This window comes from Hippichthys cyanospilos, chromosome 16, assembly GCF_059441005.1.
Source record: "Hippichthys cyanospilos isolate Australia breed blue-spotted pipefish chromosome 16, RoL_Hcya_1.0, whole genome shotgun sequence".
In the NCBI taxonomy this organism is placed as follows: Eukaryota; Metazoa; Chordata; class Actinopteri; order Syngnathiformes; family Syngnathidae; genus Hippichthys; species Hippichthys cyanospilos.
In genome coordinates, this window is record NC_142384.1 from 12,710,011 (window position 1) to 12,732,192 (window position 22,182).

At 40.6% G+C, this 22,182-nt stretch overlaps 4 protein-coding genes across 5 annotated transcripts; 1 reads left to right on the forward strand and 3 right to left on the reverse strand.

Annotated features, from left to right (window-relative positions):
• Positions 1-380: 380 nt before the first annotated feature.
• Positions 381-10,145, forward strand: slc29a4a (solute carrier family 29 member 4a). Its single transcript, XM_088437807.1, has 11 exons — positions 381-503; positions 2,526-2,890; positions 3,820-3,951; positions 4,026-4,139; positions 4,472-4,600; positions 5,031-5,105; positions 5,191-5,447; positions 7,149-7,269; positions 7,348-7,535; positions 7,609-7,849; positions 8,936-10,145. The coding sequence occupies exons 2-11, from the start codon at positions 2,656-2,658 to the stop codon at positions 9,064-9,066; spliced, it is 1,623 nt and encodes a 540-aa protein (XP_088293933.1). The 5' UTR covers positions 381-503; positions 2,526-2,655; the 3' UTR covers positions 9,067-10,145.
• A 527-nt stretch (positions 10,146-10,672) lies between these two features.
• mrps34 (mitochondrial ribosomal protein S34) lies at positions 10,673-12,509 on the reverse strand. The gene is made up of 4 exons (XM_088437808.1): positions 12,409-12,509; positions 11,508-11,841; positions 11,363-11,405; positions 10,673-11,089 (listed from the first exon to the last, which is right to left on the reverse strand). Exons 2-4 carry the CDS (start codon positions 11,823-11,825, stop codon positions 10,791-10,793), a joined length of 660 nt encoding a protein of 219 aa, XP_088293934.1. The 5' UTR covers positions 11,826-11,841; positions 12,409-12,509; the 3' UTR covers positions 10,673-10,790.
• Positions 12,510-12,761: 252 nt separating this feature from the next.
• On the reverse strand, positions 12,762-17,169 carry spsb3a (splA/ryanodine receptor domain and SOCS box containing 3a). 2 transcript variants are annotated; one of them, XM_088437113.1, is made up of 7 exons: positions 16,977-17,169; positions 16,335-16,543; positions 16,068-16,242; positions 15,807-15,994; positions 15,615-15,717; positions 14,482-14,607; positions 12,762-14,393 (listed from the first exon to the last, which is right to left on the reverse strand). In XM_088437113.1, exons 2-7 carry the CDS (start codon positions 16,461-16,463, stop codon positions 14,002-14,004), a joined length of 1,113 nt encoding a protein of 370 aa, XP_088293239.1. In that variant the 5' UTR covers positions 16,464-16,543; positions 16,977-17,169; the 3' UTR covers positions 12,762-14,001. The 2 variants fall into 2 exon arrangements, with proteins under 2 accessions (XP_088293239.1, XP_088293238.1); XM_088437112.1 differs by having other exon boundaries at positions 16,335-16,546.
• A 361-nt stretch (positions 17,170-17,530) lies between these two features.
• LOC148410673 (V-type proton ATPase 16 kDa proteolipid subunit c-like) lies at positions 17,531-22,182 on the reverse strand. Its single transcript, XM_088437114.1, has 3 exons — positions 21,944-22,182; positions 19,482-19,665; positions 17,531-18,620 (listed from the first exon to the last, which is right to left on the reverse strand). Exons 1-3 carry the CDS (start codon positions 22,017-22,019, stop codon positions 18,416-18,418), a joined length of 465 nt encoding a protein of 154 aa, XP_088293240.1. The 5' UTR covers positions 22,020-22,182; the 3' UTR covers positions 17,531-18,415.

A 22,182-nucleotide genomic window follows, 5' to 3' on the forward strand; every position in this document is an offset into this window, starting at 1 on the left:
CTGCAGGGTCTTTTGCTATTTATTATTCTCCTTTCTAGACATTATTCCAGAACACGCTGCAGGCATTGTTGAGTCTCCAAAAATTAACATATTAAAAGGATTGATTAAAGTCACACAAGCTGCAGTCACAGCATTATGTCAAGTGGGTGTCAGCAATGCAGCACTGATAAGAAAAAATAATACCAAATAAAAGTAAGCATCTTTTGATTGTAAGTTTTTTTGGGGGTAGGGGGGAAATTTAACTGTAGAAAATGTGCATGATTTAAAACTGTGGTAAAAGATGGGTAAAAGGACTTTCAAGAACCGCAGCGAGGAGAGACTTCAACAGCCCCCCCCTCTCTCTCTCTCTTTCTCTCGCGCTCTCATATCCTCTTCCTCCTCCTCCTCAGCCGCTGGATGCTGCGTCAGGAGGTGCGAAGCTCGCTCCGGATGGAGACCGACTGAAGAGCCAGCAGGGCAAAAGAGAAGGGGCGGTCAGACGGAGAGGCGGTATCCTCACGGAGGTAACCTGTTGTTATTGTCGTTGCCTTTTTTTTTCATAAAGCACAACTTGATGGAAGGGAAAATAATTCGAGGGAGCTTTTCCTGGCGGAATGTAAAAGAAAATGAACAGCGATCGTCTTTTGTATTGGTCGGTTTAGCTTTCGCGATGGTTTTTCTTTATACAAAAAAAAAACGGCGGTAGAACGCATGCACGTTTGTTCTCTTTTCTTTCACGTGTGCACTGTTTAGAATGCACTTACAGAATTTGACCCGGACACCAAAACACATCTGCTTATATGTATAAATCACATTTTTTAAAAAAAAAGCTGCAAGATCTTCCATAGCGCTTCAATTAATGTCACAGGCTTGCCTTTTTAATTTAAACCGAGAAGCTCTCTAGCGCCTTCACTAGGTTGTCTTTGGAATGGCTTCCAGCTGCAAATAAACAGGAGCTTTTAACCCAATCGCCGCCCCTCAGGGGAATAAACCTCACACGACCTCTTATTTCATTGCTGGGTGCGTCAAAATGGTTTTGTTTACATTGTATGACATTGATTTATTCAACCACATGAGTATTATTATTACTGAATGGTTATTTTTTGATTTGCTTTGAGAGCTGCCGAAACATTAGAAATACACCTGTATGATCCACTATACTATACTATACTATACTATACTATACTATACTATACTATACTATACTATACTATACTATACTATACTAATTACTCTCCATTTTATGAAACATTTTACCTTTAATAAAAGGAAAATCAAAAAAATCAAAATAGGTAGGGAGTGAGGTAAATACGTCAGTCTCATAGTATTGATGTCCCCGATTTGAATCTCTGCTCTTTGTCGGAAAGTTGCACTTTCTCTCCTTGTTCCTCCCCTATCCACTGCTTCTAAAAAATGGATTCATCCACCTATCAGGTGTGAATGTGAACGGTTGTTTGACTACAGTGGCATCTGTAGACTCAGATTGAATCCATCTCACCCAAAATCATAATGAAGACAAAGGGTGTATAAAATGGCCGTGGAAAACCAATCATGTTTCGTGGAGGTTTCAAACGGTAGCTCGGCCCGGTTGCAAATGCACAGTGGCAACTATGTGGATTGCACAGCTGCTCGCAAGTGTTTGTGTTCATGATATCGAGGAACATGTGTCACAGCAATACTGCACGTCTGCCTTGTAATGTTTTCCTCAACACTCGGCTAACAAGAGCCGTGAAAGATTGAGCCCAGCTGCAGTATTGACGTAGTGCTTGCATACTGTGGGTGGACTGCGTTGTGTGTACACATTCTATTATGCTGTTAAATGGCAGAGAATGTACTCTAGCGTAAAGTGCATAAACTGTATTTGATTTCAATTAGTTTGGCCAAGGTCAAGTTTTTTGTCTTCAAAATGGATGTTCTTAAATGAAATTCATCACTTTATGCCAACTCATGCCATTGTGGCAAAAAATGGCCAGGGAATATTCTACTTATTTAGTCTTTAAAACAGTAAAAAGTTAATATTTGGGCTATTATTAATTTGTACCTAAATTATTTTTCATGCATAGTTAATTTATTCAAAAATAGCATTTTGCCACTCTCCCACCTGGAAATGAACACATGTTCTAAAGGCTTAGGTAAAAGCATGACAAAAGCTGCAGTTCAATGCCATGAACCTAGAAAACAAAGAAGACGATAGACTATCTGCTCCCCCTGTAAAATGTAAAAATAAAAAAGCCCAAAACTGCAAATACATCATAGTGTTCATTTGTAGCTCAATCTTTAATTTATAACCCTTTCACTTTTATGCTTCCATGCTTTGCTGAATGCAAAACATTCACCTCAGTTTGCTTGATTCAGTCGTGCATCTTTTGTCACTCGCACAAACACACACACACACACACACACACACACACACACACACACACACACAAAGCTCCCACGTCTCATATAACCTTGGCTTGTCTGCCACTGTCTACATCTATTAAGCCTCATGACAGATGTCTATTCTTTTCTCCCTTTTGGTTCCCATGGTTTCCCCCACCTCGCAGCTCCTCCATCATCCAGAGGCTTTCTGCCTGTCCGCCTCACCCGCTGCCGGAACGGGGCGTCTCTCGCCAATTATGAGCGTCATGCAAGCTCCTAGAAGCGTCTAGCGTGCGTCCGACTTGGTTGCGGAAGATGGACGTGATGGGAGCAGAGCGTCGCAGGGCCACACCGGCGCAGACGCCCGAGGAGAGGGACGCGTGGAGGGATGGAGGGAGAGCCGGATGGCGGGATGCCGGAAGAGAGGGATGGAGGGACGGGCGGGAGAGCGGAGTGGTGCAGAGCTTCAGTTTTGATTCCTACCAGCTGGAGGAGGAGGAGATCAGCAAAGACGTCCCGGAGAGAGGCGTTCTGGCGCTGTCTGAGCCCGGTGAGGCACTATCTGACTGTGCACACACACATAATAATTTGAGAATTGCTTGAGCATTGGAGATAGACCTCCTGTTAAATATCTTTTTTTTTTTTAGCCAAGAATCCCTTAACCAGTGCAGAGATGAAAAAAAAAGACTTCAAAGAGAGTGCTGTGTTACCCATCTTTGATTTATTAAAATATAAGACAAAAGCATGGAACGTTTTGCAATGGCGTTACTAAAACTTCATGTTCCAATTAATTTGCTTTTAATTTGAAAAGACACATCCCTGTCAGGGCATTAAATTAGATGTGCTGATACCTGCGGGAACTCTGTTAAAGGGGAGTTTAATCAAACGTTTTCTTCAGAATAATGTATTTTCTGCACCCCAACGAGTCTTAACAGCATTCTGATTAATATTATATTTGTAGGATGCGAATTGAGCAGCAAAATCCAGCTGTTTTTATCAATTTCAGAGGCCAACCATTTTGTCACTGGCTGTTGCTTGACAGTGACATGATTGGTTGCTAACCAGCTCTGAGCAACAGTGATGTCATTTTCCGGAAAATATGCAGTATATATGGACATTTTTGTGAGTGGAACTCCTTTAAAATCTCCCATACCCTTTGAGTGGCTTCACTGTACTAGAGGTCAATGCAAAATGTACACCATCTATTATCTCCAGTTTTTTCTCGCTCCAGTGATTTGGAACCTTTCACAGCAGACCTTTACACTGGACTGCTCATCAAACATTGGGCATTCTCACTGCATTCTCAAAAGATCCTAAAGTGTACAAAAAACAGAGTAAACCAAATGCAATAAGCGTTTTCCGTTTGCCTTGTACGACTTTCCTCTTATTTAGCTTTAATAAAGAGCCAGTGTGTCGGGCCCAGACCGTGATTTCATATTCTTTTTATTAATAACCCTCGTCTCCTACCTTCCCGCTCAGACTTTGAGGAGCCGATCCCTGACGACCGTTACCATGGCATCTATTTTGCAATGCTATTGGCTGGGGTCGGGTTCCTGCTGCCCTACAACAGCTTCATCACAGATGTAGACTACCTCCATCACAAGTTCAGAGGTACAAGCAAACATCAATGCAAAAGTGATGTAATTTCAGAATGTAAACGATATATTATATTTTGCATTTTCCAGGGACGTCCATTGTGTTTGACATGAGTCTGACATACATCCTGGTGGCTCTCTTGGCCGTCCTCCTCAACAACGTGCTGGTGGAGAGACTCAGTATGCACACCAGAATCACTGTGGGTGAGTCATACATGACCCTAATAGAGATTCTATGTGACACTCTCAATCACACTAACAATTAGTGATTGATGTTTATGAACGAATTGAGTATTTGAACGGCTCTTCACTGTAAACCACCTGGACTCGTTTTTTGTAAGGAGTCCTTCTAATTGCATTATATGAAAACTCAGTTTTGCATGACAGTAATCTTGCTCCACTTGAGTCCTTAAAGAAAGGTTCAATCAAGAGTGCTCAACATTGAAGTTACACCAGGCTGGTGTGAATCATCATTGGATGATGAATATCTTTACCGTTAAGTGATGTATTGTTTTTTTTTTGTTTGTTTTGTGCAGGCTACATTTTAGCATTGGGGCCTCTGGTGTTTGTCAGCATATTTGATATCTGGTTGGCAAAGTTCACCACCAATCAAGCTTATATCATCAATCTGGTTTCAGTTGGAGTAGTTGCCTTTGGATGTACAGGTAAGCTAACTTGCCATCAATAGAATAGAATAGAATAGAGTAGAATAGAATAATCCTATTTATCCTGCAACAGGTCAATTCCGATTTTAAAACACTCACTGGACAGCAGCAACATTCATGGATAATAATCAAAAACATCATCATAAATTAAAAAAATAATACATATTCACTCTGTTATTCCTGAATTTACTTGCTATGACTCACTACTTTAGCGTCTTTGTTGCTGTCGTTAGCAGTGGCTGCAGGGGTAGTTGCATGCTTTGCATTTATGTGGTAGGTTAAACCTGTATTTTTGTAATGGTTTCAAAAGGTGCAAAATGATATTATCGGCTTTGAACTAAGTTTGTTACACCCCCACTAAGGCCCAAACCACATGCCGAGACCCACCAGTGGTCACACCTTTGTTAAGCGCTTGCTCATCCATTTTCAGTGCAGCAGTCCAGTTTCTATGGTTACATGGGGATGCTGCCCAAGAGGTACACACAAGGGGTGATGACCGGAGAGAGTGAGTACAAAAATAGCCTTTGACCAATATCTTGCTCAACGGCCCCCAGCTTCCACTCTAAATCTCATTCCTCTTCTTCATGCAGGCACTGCAGGGGTCATCATCTCCTTGTCTCGCATTTTTACCAAGCTACTGATCCCAGACGAGCGGACCAACACGCTCATCTTTTTTCTCATCTCCATCGGCATGGAAATGCTCTGCTTTCTACTTCACCTGCTGGTGCGCCGCTCCCGCTTCATTCGCTACTACACCAGCCACACCCAAGGCAAAGGTCGTGACCCCCGCGGGAACTCCACCGGCTACAGGGTACATCATGACGTCACGGCTGAAGAGGTCAAATTTGTAAGTTACAGTTTCACGTTTAAATGGTGTGAGCCAGGGCGCTTATTTCACAATGAAAATCTCACAGCACAATACAAAATTGTCATAAAAGTTTATTTGCTGAAATAAAGTAATCTCAATGTTTAATCACAAAAGCATTTATTCGATGTAGCGTTATAGAAGCATTTGCCATTCTGAGCTAGCGTTAGCACTGTAGGCACGCAAGAGTTAGCCAAGGATGCTACAATAATAGCATGAGTTAATTGTAATGGAGTGTTTATGGTTCATTATGGGTTTGAAGTTATATTTTTTGTATTGGACAACCAACAATTAAAAAAAAAAGCTTTTGAGCAGAAATGTTGCGAGGTCCCTGCTAGGTCTGAATCCTCTGTCAGTGCAACCTGACCTTTTGAGACAAGCACATTCTTTTCCAGAGGAGGTTGTCTTTTACAAATCTCAAAATGGACATCCCCGAAGACATTTCATGTTTTCGCCAACGCCTCAAAATTAATCTCTGTGATATAATATATACTTTGTAAAAATGCATCACATATATACATACATCCATACATACGGTTTTTATTTTTACGTTTATTTATTTATTTTTAATTTTTGCAGTTTTGGACTGCTAAAGAGACCATCAGCTGTTTGTGTAAATGCACATTCTTTCATTGTTACTGTAACATTGTGTTTTCTTCTTTTTTGGTTGAAGGGCGTGGCAGATTCTCTTTACTTCAACTTGAAAACTAAAGTTAAAAGGAAAAGCTGGACTCTGATGTATTGCAGTCACTCATAGTGTATTTTTGCAGTGTCTTTTTAATATGCTCAAAGCTCACATAATATGATTTTCCGTCATACAGTATAATCGCCCGGCCCTCCTAATATTGCCCCTTGGAAAGTAAATCATTAGTTATGGTTAATGAGGGGGTTGATGTACAGTATATGTTCTACAAAGTTGTTTTTTTTTTTTTTTTGTATCCTGTTATTGGTGCAGATAGCTTGATGGAACTAAGATAGCATTCTGTTTCTGTATTCTAGTCTTAGGGTTAATTCACTTAAGGCAAGTAAAATATTCAACCTTGCTCAGTCTTCACGTGTTTCAAATTTCATCTCTTTATGATTTTGTTTGCTAGTCGTACGTCAATTTGTTGGGAAACGAGGGATGGGCATCAGATATTACGCAATAGTTTCAGCAAATCTCCACGAGGCCAGTCCTCGTTTTATTTGCTTGTTTGTCCTGTTGTCTGGATGCGTCATTCGAATTTTAGTAGACTAAGTGTGTGGGTTGCCTCCGCATTTGAGGGATGATTTAGGGAGTTCTCTGTGTTGGTTGCCAGGGGAAACGGAGGCAGCGCTCCACATTACGGCTATAATCTGTAAGAGTGGTTCTTTCTGGCTCCAGATACCCTTTAATCAACTAATGGGTTAGTGTGTGCATCCGTGTGTGTGTGTGTGGTGACATCAACCTGCAGTCACTCGCAGCGGTAGCTGCAATAAGCTGAAGTCATGCAGTATGATGTCACGTTAATGAAGAGGGAAGAAATAGACACTTGTAAGATAATATATTCATGAACTCCAACACATTATTTCTCAAGCGTTCTGACAATAAGTTCCGTCCGTCAAAAAGGTAAAATCATTTTGCAGTATACTGACGAATGTTTGCTTTCTGGTATTTGGTACATGCAAAGTGTTGATTTTAGGATGTTTTTCGTCGCTTCTCAGGGGAATGGCGGAACGGGGCCACCCGCATCAGAAGACGGCATTGAAGACTACGTAGGTGGGACATATGTGCGCTTTGACGCCCCAAAAATCAAGATCCGAAGAACATGGCCCGGTGTTCGTGGTATAACCTTTTTTTTTGTAATGTATCTTGTGCGCTACACCATATCAGGTGTTTATTCGAGTGTGTCCTCTCGAGCAGACCTGATTTTGCATCGCTACGTGGTGTCCCGTGTGATCTGGGCCTACATGCTGTCCATAGCCGTGACCTACAGCATCACCCTTTGCCTGTTCCCTGGCCTGGAGTCAGAGATGAGGAACCCCACCCTCGGGGAGTGGCTGCCCATCCTCATCATGGCCACCTTCAACATGTCTGACTTTGTTGGCAAGGTGAGAAGCCTGCAATACAACGATATAGGAGAAGCCTACTGAAGAAGCCTACAAAGCATCGCTGTGTGTTCAGATCCTGGCAGCGTTGCCCTACGATTGGTCAGGAGGCCGCCTGCTTTTCTTCTCCTGCCTGAGAATAGTCTTCATCCCACTTTTCATCATGTGCGTGTACCCGGCACACGCGGCCATCCTGGAGCACCCCGCCTGGCCGTGTCTCTTCTCGCTGCTCATGGGCGTCACCAACGGCTACTTTGGGTCCGTGCCCATGATTCAGGCTGCTAGCAAAGTGGCGCCGGAACAGAGGGAGCTCGCAGGTAACGTCTCCTTTACAGTAAGTCGGTCTTGTATGAATGAGGGCAGTACTAGCACGGAAAAGGGCAACCGTCGTGTATGTTTTGGATGTTTCCCTCCTCCAACACACCAGATTCAAACAATCTTCTCATCAGGAAGCTCTGCAGCTTTATAATAAAAACGTCAAGATCATGTGTTGGAGGAAGGAATTGTCAAAAACATGCAGTATAGTGGTCCTCGAAGATCAGCATTGCCCAAAAAAGTGAAGCATTTTAATGCCTTTTTATAAATAGTCTTGTGTTTTTGTTTAAACACATTGCTATCAATGATACTTAGAAACGCATTGATGTACTGTTTTTAAATAAAAAAATAAATAAACATCTATTTATTTATTTGTTTAACAAAGGACAAAAGTACCTTACTATGCATGGTCTTATTTTTTAAATACATTGTTATCAATGATATTTAAAAACACATTGATGTACTCTGTTTAAATAAACAAAAAAAAAGTCATTTATTTATTATCGATGTACTCTTTAACAATAAATACGTTTTCTTTTTTTAAACGGAGTACATCAGTATGTTTTTATATGTCATTGATAACAATGTGTTTAAAATATAAGACTATGCATAATAAGGCATTTAAAAAAAATCATGTGTTGAAAGATGTTTTCTGGAAGGAAAAAAAAAAACGACCGATGTAAAGTGAGGCTTGTTTTGTTGTGTTTTCCAAAAGAAAAAAAACACCCCTTTAATATGAATAACAGGGTGTTATTTTTTCTCAAAAACAAAAATCACCATGTGTATTGAAAGGCGTCTTGTTTTGTGTTTTTTTTTTCTGAAAAACAAAACAATCTCGAGCAGACCATTTACAGTCAGACTTTTTTCTAAAAAGAAAAAAAAAATACCATAAACGTCTATGTATAGTAGGGTGAAAAGAAAGATTAGTTAGCGCGTTTTGTTTAACTTGTATAGTAAGGTGTAATTTTTTTTGATAAAGAATAGTTTTATTTAAATAATGATTAGTATTTTTTTTTTCCTGACTATGGATTCTTATGAATGAATGAGGAGTGAAACATTTAAATCGATAATGGATGCTTTGTTTGCAGGGAACGTGATGACGGTCTCCTACATGACAGGCTTGATGGTGGGCTCAGTTGTGGCGTACGCGGCCTACAGCTTCACGGCTCCTCCGCAAACAGGCGCACTTCATTTACAGGCTAACACTACTGGCTTTTGAATGTCTTTACATGGTAACACAAAAGGTTTATACGTACGAAAACACATGCAAACACTAGCAGCAGGAGATGGCAGCGTGCTCCCATTTGAAGGAAACAAATGTAGCGTTACATGACTTCCCATTCTCCAGTCAGGATGAGTGAAGAATTCGGGGATGTTGAGGAACTTTTTCCCAAACTCTTCGCTGGTCATCCTTTTGGGGTATTTCACTGTGAAAATGACTTTCAACATAATGGTGTGCTTTCATTTACTACTACAGTATGTCATTTTTTGTGTCACTGGAGACAGTTAGTACCCATGGTTCCCGAATGCATCATTCAGAAAAATATTTGCAATCAAGAGGGTAAAATTGTGCTCTATTTGGACGGAATTATCAATAATTGATATCTGTTTTCTGCTAATCTGTGACCAACAGCTTCTACTCTGTGTTCTTCGTGTTATGTGTTGTTTTTTTGGTTATTTTGGGTAAAATGGTTTTCATGTCGAGTGGAACCTCCAAAGTCGAATGAAGCAAATAGTACAATTTGGCAGTAAACCATATTCGGAGTTTAAAGTTATAATCATCTCCATGCACGATTTCAACAGAAAAATAAGGGTAACGATAGCATATGTGATGTTTAAGTAGTGTGTAACAAACTTTGAACTCACAATCAGTACCCAAGGAGTATTTCTTACTTTCCAAAAAGTTGGTGGCCCCTGTTCTAAATAATTTAGAAGGGCAATTGACTAAATAAATGTGTTCATGATATCGCAGGAAATGAAATCAGTCAGGCTCATTTGTGTTCAACTTTGGAGGTTTTTCTAGATCAATGTGTCATTTTCAGGTGTATAAACAATGAGTGCCAAAAATATCTAATCTAATGTTATTGAGAAAAGAGTGAATGTCAGATTAAGAGTCTCATATTTAGGAATGGCATTATAAAAATAAGAGATGTGATGTGCCAGGGTTAATATTTTTGTTAGTTTATTTCTGTATGTATTATAAAGAAGCAGACATTTCCCCATGTCTCCTATGGATTATTTTCTGTCAAAGTGTCTTGTGTGGGGCAATGGGACTAAAATATGATTGTTTTTATGCTTGTGGATTGTTTTTTTTTTTCTTTAAAGAAATGTCAACTTTACATTGGCTGACTGGGGCATACACGATGTAAAACGCAGAGCAGACATAGAAATATAGGAAAGAGGCAAAAAAACATACACACAAAAAATCCACACACACAAATGAAATTATAAGCAACTAAAGAATGTTATCCAGAAAATCAAAAGAAAAAGGAACAGAACAAACAACCAGAGGAAGAGACAAAAAGGCAAACATTAAAAGAAAAACACTGCAAAAAATGCAATGGCAAAAAGCAACATGGATGCAATTTTAAAACTAATTAGAGCAAGGAAGCAAGCAAGAGGAGGGGACAGGGAGCCAGAGCGACATAAATGAAAAGAAAAACGCTTAAAAAAAGATGCAGTAACAAAAACATGGGGGCAAAGTTCAAACTGATGCACACGCGCCAAGATGAAAACAGCTGCAACAATGAAATATCCTGCAGGTTGACACTAAACAACATAAGTGACGCCACTAGGGGGCGGGACCGATGGTCATTGACAGTAAATGCACACATCTGCAATTTTATTTTTCAATAATACGTCTGCCGAGTCATTTTAAACACAGAGAGAGATGATCGACGCCCCTGCATGTATTCTTGTCATTCATTTTCAAAATTCTGGACTTCACACAGCTGTCTCCTGTCTCACCTTCTTGCCTTGGTCCTGACTCCGGAAATAGTCTTTGGTGAATACCACCTCCCTTTCTAAAGGCAAGAGTGGCTCCTCTGTCAGAATGCTGCCGTGCGTTTGCTTGTGCAGCGCTAGCTTCATGGCGCGCAGTAGTGGAGGGTAAGGCACGTAGCGCACGGGCGGGTCAGGGAGAGGCACAAAGTCTCGGAATTGCTGCTCCAAATGCTTGGGAACCAGTCGCCAGTCGTGATACATCACTTTGTCCACTTCTTTCACCTCATTTTCCTCTTTTCCTGAAAAGTGCACAGTTGGGTGATGAATTATTGCCAAATTAGGGGTGTTTACAATGGCGCTCCACCAATCTTTCTTTTAAGGCTATGTTCAATTCAATTTGATATATCCAAAGTACTGAAACCAAACCACTGATAGCTCAACGTATAGTGCATTAAATTTCTATCAAGGTACCATTGTATTGCTTTACTTAAAGGTGTTAAAAAGGGCTGCTTACTACAACTCACTGGAAGCAAGTGACTGTGATTGGCTCGTGTGTTTTGATGCTGGTTTACCTTTATAGGTGAGGATGCCCCATGCTTTTCCATGGTCCATGTTCTAGATAAAAAAAAAAAGAACAAATATTAGAGTAGAAGTTGTGCTCTTCTGATAGTGTTGTGTTCGCTATGTCCTCACGAGACTAGATGAGAGTGCTCCTACCTCAGCTGTGTAGTCCACCTTGACTTTGGTGATCTTCCAGTAACTAGGCTCCGTGTGGTCTTCCAGCCACGACTTACGAGTGAAGACTCGGCCCACTCCGAACATCTGCATTCCGGCAAGCAGCGAGAACAGGCGACTCTCTCGGCGGACATCCTGCCAAGCCAGCACAGGCAGCATCTTCCCCGTGTAAGGCCGCTTCATGGTGTCGTAGTCGAGGGCGTACTTCTGGGAGTCCCGCGGTCGGTTCTTTAGCTCCCGGTAGGCGCGGACTTTCCGAGCCATCTCTGCTATGAGACGAAGACGCTTTTTCTTCACCATCGCTCAGTGTGAAGACCTGGGGAGGAGATTCCTGACATCAGTGTTTGTTACTAGTGCTGTATTAAATTGTAAAAAAAAAAAAAAAAAACATGCAATATGCAATACAGGTGTTGAATGTTGCAATATCGGGATTATTGCGATCTTTGACGGTCACATAAAGAAATGACAGTTTCATTTGCTACATAAGATTTGTTTTCATGCAGCAAAATATGCTGGCTCAATGAGCTAATTAATTGTAATAATTGAGATGTATAACTGAATACAATTTACTCAGTGTAAGGAATGCTCAAAGATACTGTTCACCTATTGAATAGCGATAAGCATACACGATTACAGCTGACTGGTCAAATCCCAATAATAGCGTAAACGTCTTTAAGAAATACATTGCACGTCTTTGCGGTATGCGTAATGGACGTGCCATTATCGCGATGACCCTATAATGAACATTTGCTATCTAATAAGGCGTTTTATTTATGACCGCTTGTGAAGCAATTCCCATCGAACGATTCACACGAAGGTCATCGTTTGCATATGGAACCATAATGTGATTTTAGTCAGATACAGGGCAATTAAAACAAATTACCTGATGGTTTGTGAGAGGATACAAATTCTATTGACCTCCGTAAACGTCACACACGTCTTTTGCAGTGATAGTCCTTCAGTAAAATTAGTCCGTGCGATTCGTTGGCGAATAGCAGTTCCTTTACTTCTTCCTTGTTTTCTGAATTGGACGTAGCATTGCGTTGCTGCCCTCCTGTGGAATCTATGAGGCATTGCGTGTGTTTTTCTTTAAAAAATATATACAGTATTTAAATACCAGAAGATTGTATTTGACAATTCCAAACGAATGTATATGTTAAATTCACCCTGCAGATCATCAATATAAACCGTATGAGTATATGGCTGTGCTAGTTACTGTTAACAAAAGAAAACTCGTTTGTGCATATTCAGCATTCATTTTAATGTGATCTGAGTATCATGCTGTGAAATGCCTTCAAATAATAATAATGAAGTGAAAATGGTACGTTCCTTAAAAAAAATCTAATGACACAATGGTGCTGTAAGTGCTTAGATGAATCAACAAAAGACAAATGTTATAAAAGTCTACAAAAAAAAAGTCTAACCTGCTTCTCTGCTATTGCTGCACTGTGACAGACAATCCAACTACTTCAGATAGTAAAACATACTTCTAAGCATTCTAACTTATTTATGAAGGTCTTGAGTACAACTGGTTGTCTGAATAAGTCAAGAATTAGAATTTGTCCAATCAAATTTGGACAAAATAACACTAACATATTATGCATTTTCCAGCAGCCCGCGGCATCTACTAAAGCTACATTTTTAATTGCAATAAAAAAAAAGTCATGTCTTTAATCAAGGTTCGTTTTCTTTAAATAACTACAATCCATAGACAATGTGGATTGACTTGCTTGCTCGATTTTTGAGAAACTTATGTTTTTCAATTAATTTTTTTTAATAGGGTCCTCAGAGAGAAAAGGTTTGGACACCAAATTTTAGGCGATAAATGTGTAATGATTAAGCCATAACATTAAAAACAAATCTATTGAAGCATTTAGGTGTTTAATAAAAATGGTGTTAAAATGTAATTAAGGTGCTCGCAAAGTATAAAGAAAAATCTGATGTAGCAATAAAAAAAAGGCAATTAAATGAATCACTATGACCAGAGAAGAAAAAAAGTAGTTGGCCTTTCTTTTAGAGTGTTTTCACTTATTCGAGATCTGACCTAACTAAATTGCAGAGGCAAGATAGGTGAATATATTGATGGTGATTGCATTTAGTTAAAAAAAATATGCACTATTTGCATACTAAACAACAAAAAACACATGTGCATGGCTTTTTTTGAGCGACCCACTTTTTGCAGAAAACCACCAAAGCGGCCACCAAAACATTGCCACGATTGAGACTTCAGTGTTGCACTACAGTACGTTCTCACTTTAAAAACAAATCCCTGTTGATGGATACCAGGAGAGATCTACACTTGATGTCTTTTTGCTACAGTAGTCCTGCTTTGAGTGATGTAAACAAAGCCGTGGCATGAGAAAGTAGTTCCTCTCCGGGTACTTCCTTCAATACTGCGGTGCATTTGAAAGGAAACTTTTGGGGCCGGTATTTTAAAGGAGAAGTAACAGTAACCGTCTTGTTTAAGCACAGGATGTCAAGTCCAGCGGCACCTCTTCCTCTGGCACGCCTCAGGGTCGGACGTACAACCCTCCGAGTCGCTCTCGGAGGACGACGGGCCGGCCGAGGGAAGGCCGGCCGGGCATGGGGGACGCCGCTGGACGTCTGCGGTTTCGTCCGCGACGCCACCGTGGAGATTGAGCAACCAACCCAGTTTGTTGTACAGCAGGTGGCGAAGCCCCGGCGGCAGGGGCAGGACATCCAGGGCGTCCGTACAGTCTGGCAGGAGCTGGCGGAGGCGAGCGCAGCAAAGGTACAAAAGGGAGGTGGGCGCCGAGCAGGATCGGATCACCTTCATGCTGCTTTTGGCTGCTGTGGAGCAAGCCATCGGATAAAACCTTTTGTTCTGGAGATCTGTGGCAGCAATACCTGGACAATGGAGACATTGACTGCTAACATATATGATATATATCATATAACCATAAAAATGTTGTCATACAACCTTCTTAGTACGTACCAACACACTTGCGATTCTTAAAGAAGGTAAGCGTGCCATGCCACGTGTCGAGATGAACCCCAATGATGGAGCCCTGACCAAACCGAGAGGAAAAGTTCATCTTGTCTCCTTTATGATGCAACAAGCCTGTCCAACACAACAAAACATTAGAAATTTGCCCCTGTAATTAATTTTAATTACTACTGATTAGGGATGAGTGGCCTTATTTTAAAGTATTTATTTTGAATAGTAACCGATTTTTGGCAGCAGAAAAAAATAACTTAACATATCAGATGATTCATTTAAAAAAATTATAACGAAAAAACCTGCATCTGTTTCCTCCTAAAACGTTTCAACTGGTGTCAGTTATATGCAAATTTTCACTATTCATGTGATGACCTGGGAACGATTCCTCACAAGTAGCGGGGGTCAACAGTAAATACGTTGTATTAATTAATTTAATCATAGGACATGAATTCTTGTCATCTGCGTTTGTGTTACTCGTAGTTTGCCCTAACATTGAACATGTATTCTCAAATGTTTTTAAACAAACTGCGACTAGGTTATGTGTAAAGTAGAAACATCCAGGTCAATGCTTTCAATCCTTTTCACTTCCGTGCAATGCTCATGTAATCCTTGCCTGAAAAAAATACGATTTTCTTTGTTTTAAATGACAATTCTGCAAAATGATTTTATCAACAAATTTTATGATACATACAAGAGTAAAAGGTTATGAAATGGATTCATGCAAAATAATGACACCGGATTCACTTGCATTGATCTGCTGTAAATGTTGGATAAAATGTTGTACATAAAAGTCAAAATTTATATCTCTAGAAATGACACATTGGAAGAAGAATAAATTTACATTAACTTGAATTACATTTTTAGGAAATTTTATATTGGAACAGCGAAGTTTTTCTTTTAAATAATTTGTCATTGTATTTTTGGGTGGCAAATTTTGTATATCAAAAGCATACGCGGTATCGGGACTTGGTCTCAGTATCAACCACTACTCACGAGTTGAGCACTTTTATCTGTCTGAAAAAAAGTGGTATAGAACATTCCTAGAAAAGCTTGAATAATTATTTCTAAACACAGAGGTGCTAAATAAACATGCCTGCATTCGTTTTATACAAAATGGATGCTTGTACCAGTGTAAGACAGTCCCCAGCTGTCCACATCTTTCCCCAAAAGGCTGCAGAACGAATGCCTGTATTTGTCAAGGTTGACATCAGAAGTACCGATTCCAACCATCTGGGCAAAATGACAAGTCGGCAAAACAAATCCACTTAAGCTTCATTAAAGCACAACCGGTTTTCAGCATTCCAGCCAAGCACGCATACCATGTCTGTTCCATAAACGGGAGACGTCATCTTGATTTCCCAAAAATGCTGCCCTTCTGCCAGCTCCTTGGAACCGCGAATCGCAGCCGTGCCACAGCTGTACTCGGAGTGAAAGTTGACTTCACGATTGTCGCAAGTCAGCGACGTCGCTGTCGATCGGCTGCCCGCATCCCAAACCCAGTCAAATTCTAAAATGGACAAAAGAGTCGGGATTTAAATATACGCTTGACTTCAATAAGTGCTGCTCAAGCTAAATGTGACCTTGATCGTCCTCTCCACAGTGACAGTCTTTGACTTGGTAGAAGCCTCTCCGATGACGGATGGTCTCGGTCTGGTAGTTGCAGCCACAGTAAGACTCTCCGGTCACGGGCACAGCGCTGGGCACCGGCGGGACCATCACCGTCGAGTAGTCAGCTTCTGAATCCGAATCGCTGTACTTGAGTGCGTAGATGAAGAGACGGGAATTAAGAGATCATAAATGCCATACATTTCAATTGACGCTGCAAAATCCAGCAGATACGTGCTAACCTCCAGTTCCTCAAAGTCCCATCTGTCACTTTCAGAGGTCAAGCCAAGCGCCCTTGCATCAGCATCTCGCCGTAATCCTCCTCCCCAAACGCGTCGCCAGACTCGACCGTTCCTTTCTTGCCTGGACATGGCAGCGACGAGGATCTTGACTTCTCACTTGACGCTCTCGTTCAATCGAGATGTGAGGGTGTCAAACAGCATCTGCCCAGCTGCTGCAAGAGAAAAATGAACCCAGTGACTTTTAATCATATCAAGGGTTATGAAACGCAATCGTGTGGTAGACCTCACGTGCGTGAATGAGCATGCAATTTTAGATGAGCTTCAAAAATATCCTACAACATAAATGCTCACATTCTGTACGTTTGCAACATGGTGACTCTAACAACGGCGACTTGACGTGACGTTTTTATAGTAATCGAACCGAGTGATTAGCAAGCGTTTATTAGCAACTGTTTCGACGAGATACCAGCTTTAAAAATGTTAATTTATCAAACCTGAACAATTTCGGCGTCTACAAATGCGTTAAAGACAGACTTTACAAGTGCTGTTAGTTTCCCAAATGACACGAAAAGGTAGAGCAAACGTGCAAGCTAGTTAGCTTTCGTGCGTTGCTTTTCAGTAGCATTGTAGCATCAACGTTACCTGACTATTGGCAACGGAGCAGAGAATCTTCATTGAAGAAGCATATCCAGAGACGACCAAGGACTGTACGATTGTTAATACTTCATATTGTGGCGTGACCCAGTTTCCTAAAAGTGTGTTTGATCGTAAACAATAACATGCAGGCGGATGGGAAGCGCAGTCGCCATCTCGTAGCACCGCCCATTTCCGGAAGTTTTCAATGGAAACCATTATCATTGGCACAAAAGGAAGCTGATATTTATAGTCATTACAGACGTACTCTTTTAATTTTTATTCATATTTTTATCCAATTATGGCGTCATGAACTACACATACTACCAAGCAATTTAAAATATAACACAAAGGGCAATTATGTTTCACCCCAAGTGTAATCGCCATACAATTAAGCAACAAAAAAATATATCATACAAAATTCAGCGTTTGACGCTAAGCGTAAACGATGGAAGAGAAATTATCGACAATATTTTTGAGAAGCCACCACTGGGATTAATTTATCTGCATTTTTCTTTTAAATCGGAAACCTTGATATTGAAAGAAGCATCTTGACCAAAACGTTCTGGAGGAGGATGAGTTTTATTTGGAAATCTGACTAGCACAGTTGAACAGTGACCTTAAAACAAAAAATAAAGACAGCAGCACTACAGCTTAACAATAATAGTGTTTGAGGATGCCATAGTAAACATAAATTCACTTGCACACATGATGCACTCAGATCACGCACACACTTTCTGTTTCATATTAACATGTGGACATCCTCCATTAACAAATCACACTACATCCAGAGGAATTTCAAGCACTTAGAACAATTACCAACAGTGCAGTTACTCTAACTATACACAGATAATTTATATATTTTAATGTATATAGGGTATTTCATAAACAGTACTCCATTTAGACAATTTCATTAAGTCTTCATAGCGTTCCATAAATAGCAAAACAAAAAGTTGACAGCTTTTTTCTGCTGTGATTCAAAAAATGGTCCCCAAAAAGAACATAAAAATGAAAGAAAATACTGATGTGCACAATTCCGCTGTAGTGTCGGATAAGAGTGACAAAAGCAGAAATTAAATTAGGGTGGGGTAGGGGTGAACGTTGATACTCAGCACAGCACAGACTGATTACTACATTTACAAGGGGTGACCACTGTACAGGATAAGATCAGACAACACATCAGGCAGACTGTCCACACATCATCCCACAACAACCAACACATCTTCATGCCTGCTCTGTACACCGCACCTGACACAACCGGATGGCTTGGAAAATATCATTTGGACAGATCACGACTATTGATGACAAAATTGCCAGGTCCGACGGCAACCCGCCTCAGCTTGCCATCCCATCCTGTCAGGCCTTCTTGGTGTCATGGAAGTTGGTGAAAATCTATTTGTTCTCGCTGCTTCGATGTGGAATGAATGAAATGACGCTGATGCGGATGCTTATTTTGTAGATAGGATAAGAGCCACGATCAGGCCGTAAAGCCCCAGCACCTCGGCGAAGATCAGGATCAAGATCATGCCCACGAATAGGCGGGGTTGCTGGGCCGTGCCCCTCACGCCGGCGTCGCCTACGATGCCGATGGCGAAGCCGGCCGCCAGACCGCTCAGGCCCACGCTCAGACCGGCGCCTAGATGGAGGAAGCTCCTGTTGAGAGAAAACACAAACTGTAGGAGACGACATGGAACAAAAGATCCAAACAAATAAAGGCGCCTTCCACTGTACGTTTTGCAGCAAAATTTGTACCGAATTGTGCACGTTGCTTTTTAAATAAAAGATTTCTAATTTCCGCTAATAATTAACAGTAGCTCCACAGCATAATGAGGTTTAAAAACAGTTGCGCTGCATCACATCAAAACACTATTTTGCCGCACCTCAGTGTGCCAAATGAGAGTTTCAGCAAAAAGCTTCGGGAAGATAACAACAACAAAAAAGCAAAAAGGGAATTTATAAATAGCGGACTGCAAATAAGCTGTGGTTTAAAGTATCAGCCAAATAGTGTTAAAACTCAGGCCTGGGGGCCATTTGTGGCCCGCTATCTATTTCTAAGCGGCCTGTGACATCTAGTAAAAATTACATTCGCTACTACATTTTTTTTTTCTGCAGAGGTTTTCTCAAAATGCAACTATGGTGAATAATAAAAATAATTTATTTCAGATTTTTGGCTTTAAAATTTGATGACGAATGGATTTCAAAATGACTTTCTATTCAAAATGATTAGATTGACAATGATTTACGTTTTAATCTATAGATGTGAAAAAAATCGTCATGATCTACTCAGTCTGCTTTGCAAGACAAAGTGTCATTTTTTTTAACATTTATTCAGCTTTTAATTGTAATGTGACTTTGCACTGCAGTAAATTAGCCTACTCGGCGGCAATTGTACCCTCGATGAAACCGCCAAGCTAACAATGATGACGCCAAACAGTTAAACCATGACGATATTGCATTCAGCAGTGCCAAGACAAGCAGTTTTGCACTCCCTCCCTTGCATGTAATAATTCTTACTTGTAGAGGGTAACCCTCTCCGAAATGTTGTTGGCTATCAGCACTGCCACCACTAGCCCATAGATGGCGATGATACCCGCCATGACCACAGGGATGATGGACTTCATGATGAGCTCTGGCCTCATCACCGACATAGCAGCGATGCCAGTGCCGCTCTTTGCTGTTCCATAAGCAGCGCCTAGAGCTGAGAGAGAAGAAAGTGGAGACTTGTTTAAAAAAAAAAAAAAAAAAAAAAGTATTTTTTTATGTTAACAATGCAACACATGGTAATTACGGGGTCTCATTTTAAAGTGTGAAAAGTGAAAGAATGGCTCAGATGCTCTGGAAACAAATGAATACACCCCAGCAACACCTCTTATCACGCACACTCTGCTCCAGGAGGAATGCCATCCTTCCTTTCAGCGCTTACTAATAAATTGGCATTGATTAACAATATTTTTTATTTTTCGGAGACAGGAAACAATCAAAATATAGTAATGCTTCTGCTTAAATAACTTAAAGACACTCAAATTCAACTCAAAGACTATGAGGAGCTTTGGAGCATTAGACTAAGACTGGTTTTCATATTAACATATTCTTATTCTGTATATAATCTATTCAAAGATAGAATGTCAATGAAATCAACGATGAGAATGAATAAACGCCAGTGCTTCATTCAGGCAAGCTCTTCAGAGGATGATAGGATTTTAGTTAACCACCAAATATTACCGTTCTCACAAATAATGTGGCCTTGATGATTCAAAGAACTGTGGAATTATAACCTGTTATCCATCTTAAACTATTATTATTCACTCTTTGCCTGCCTCAAACAAACTACATTGGACTGTCTCCAGTTAGTTCAGAATAGTGCCGCTAGGCCTTTGTCTACAACGCAAACGTTCAGTTTTGCTTTTGAGCAGAGCTGCTTTAGCCTGTACATTTTCTAAAAACAACAAAAACATGACTGTTTTAGTTGTTTGTATTTTCATTAATTTGGGATTTGAGTGTTTTTGCAGCATCTACTGTTAAACACTTTGATTATTTTATATGTATAACGTATATTAACTATGTGCAGCACTTTATGAGTAAAATCTACGTACTTCCATTTGAGGAATATGTAAAAGTCGTTTGTAGTGGAGTGACCACGTCTCACTTCATCATAACCAACCTTGAAATAGCCACTTTAAGGGGTTTCACAAGATATATATTATATGCCACAAGTAGGCATTGATACATTTCTCAAAGCAAAGGGAAGCATTATTCGACCCGTCTACAACACTCAAACTTGAGGCACCGGGGGCAAAAATTGGCCTGAAAAACAATTAATCATGTCTAATTTACATTTCATTTAAATGGGCAGTACATCAGATTTAGTGATATCTACTGGAGAACAAAAAATAATCATTAATTTTAACATTTTAAAAGTTTAATAATATGCAAAAATATATGTCACCTCACTATTTTTATTAATATAACTGTAGGTCTAGTAATCTGTAGTAATATTACACAGGTCACATCTGCCTAACAAGAGGTGGACATGTTTCAACGTGGTCTTGGTACTAAAGATATCTGAAGAAGAACTTTGAATTTTGCAACATGTAGTTTAGTGGTAGTAGGCTTGCAAAGTGTGGTTTCTCTGAGACACCATAGTGTGCACGATCCGGAACTATTGCATTCTCTTAGTTCATCATTTGATGGCACAAAATCCTACACACAGTAACTTTATGTCTTTAGTAAAATTTGCAAACTGTCTTTGAGTAACAGTTAGGTATTGTGAGTTAGTCATCAGTTTTTCATCTACATGAAATTCAGGGTTGTACCCCCGCCCATTGCCAGTCACTGTGGTTTGGCACTAGCACACCTGCGATGCTTGTGAGCAGAAACACAATGCATGGATGGATTCAATTTGTACCGCGCCTACAACTAAAATCCTAACTACAATGAGTTTGACAACTCTGGGTCAACCTGGAAATAAAAGTGATGTCTTCCATCTTTCCAGACATTTTGATGAGGCGCATGTCCAACAAGACAGGCCCTCACGATTTGCGAATGAATGAATACATGAGTGGATGTGTGCTTTTCTCCTTCACTGTCACACTCTGATATCAGGCCTCAACACCTTCTTCCTCGAATGCTGGCGATTTCTTTGAAAACTGCTACAATCATTTCGGCTTGTACAGAAACATACGATTGCATTAATTCAAATTATAGTCTCGATATTAGAGAGTATCGATTGCTCCTGCGTCTTTCCGTCCGAGGACAGTCGGCGGTTGATCGACGAAGGCCGGTTGGTAGCAACCCGTCCCCCGCCTAAATGACACGCATCCCCGGCCAGTATACGAACCGTGACGGATTCTTTCTCTGTTCAACCGCGCTTTACTAAACACGTAGCCGATTTTATTTTTGGACACCGATTCGGGCTCCGCCACAGGCAAAGCTAATGACGATGATCAAATATCAAATGAAGAAGCAGTTGTAGTTACCACTGAAGACCATGGCCGCAGAGGCTCCCATCACGGCGAAGAAAGGCGAGTACTCGGGGCTCTCCTCGGATGACATTCTCGCAGTATTCACGGGCCCAAGAAGCGACGGGAGAAGGTAATCTTACCGTGGACCACTATCCCACCGTCAGCCTCGGACAGGTTTTTAAAACGGAGGGTTGCTACTGGCTACAGCGCGCTAGAGGACCGGTGCAGAAGGGGAAAATGGCGAAACGGAAAAA

Excerpts from the sequence above, each read along its gene's own strand:
- slc29a4a (XM_088437807.1), top strand. The coding sequence starts at position 2,656 with ATGGACGTGATGGGAGCAGAGCGTCGCAGGGCCACACCGGCGCAGACG. Across the intron at positions 2,891-3,819 it reads TCTGGCGCTGTCTGAGCCCG|ACTTTGAGGAGCCGATCCCT; the intron begins GTGAGGCACTAT and ends CTTCCCGCTCAG. Across the intron at positions 7,536-7,608 it reads TGTCTGACTTTGTTGGCAAG|ATCCTGGCAGCGTTGCCCTA; the intron begins GTGAGAAGCCTG and ends CTGTGTGTTCAG.
- spsb3a (XM_088437113.1), bottom strand. The coding sequence starts at position 16,463 with ATGTCCAGGCAAGAAAGGAACGGTCGAGTCTGGCGACGCGTTTGGGGA. Across the intron at positions 15,718-15,806 it reads CCGTTTATGGAACAGACATG|ATGGTTGGAATCGGTACTTC; the intron begins GTATGCGTGCTT and ends CATTTTGCCCAG. Across the intron at positions 14,608-15,614 it reads CTGGGGACTGTCTTACACTG|GCTTGTTGCATCATAAAGGA; the intron begins GTACAAGCATCC and ends TGTGTTGGACAG.
- LOC148410673 (XM_088437114.1), bottom strand. The coding sequence starts at position 22,019 with ATGTCATCCGAGGAGAGCCCCGAGTACTCGCCTTTCTTCGCCGTGATG. Across the intron at positions 19,666-21,943 it reads TGCGGCCATGGTCTTCAGTG|CTCTAGGCGCTGCTTATGGA; the intron begins GTAACTACAACT and ends CTTCTCTCTCAG. Across the intron at positions 18,621-19,481 it reads GAGAGGGTTACCCTCTACAA|GAGCTTCCTCCATCTAGGCG; the intron begins GTAAGAATTATT and ends TTCTCTCAACAG.
- mrps34 (XM_088437808.1), bottom strand. The coding sequence starts at position 11,825 with ATGGTGAAGAAAAAGCGTCTTCGTCTCATAGCAGAGATGGCTCGGAAA. Across the intron at positions 11,406-11,507 it reads AGGTGGACTACACAGCTGAG|AACATGGACCATGGAAAAGC; the intron begins GTAGGAGCACTC and ends TTTTTTATCTAG. Across the intron at positions 11,090-11,362 it reads GGGCATCCTCACCTATAAAG|GAAAAGAGGAAAATGAGGTG; the intron begins GTAAACCAGCAT and ends TGCACTTTTCAG.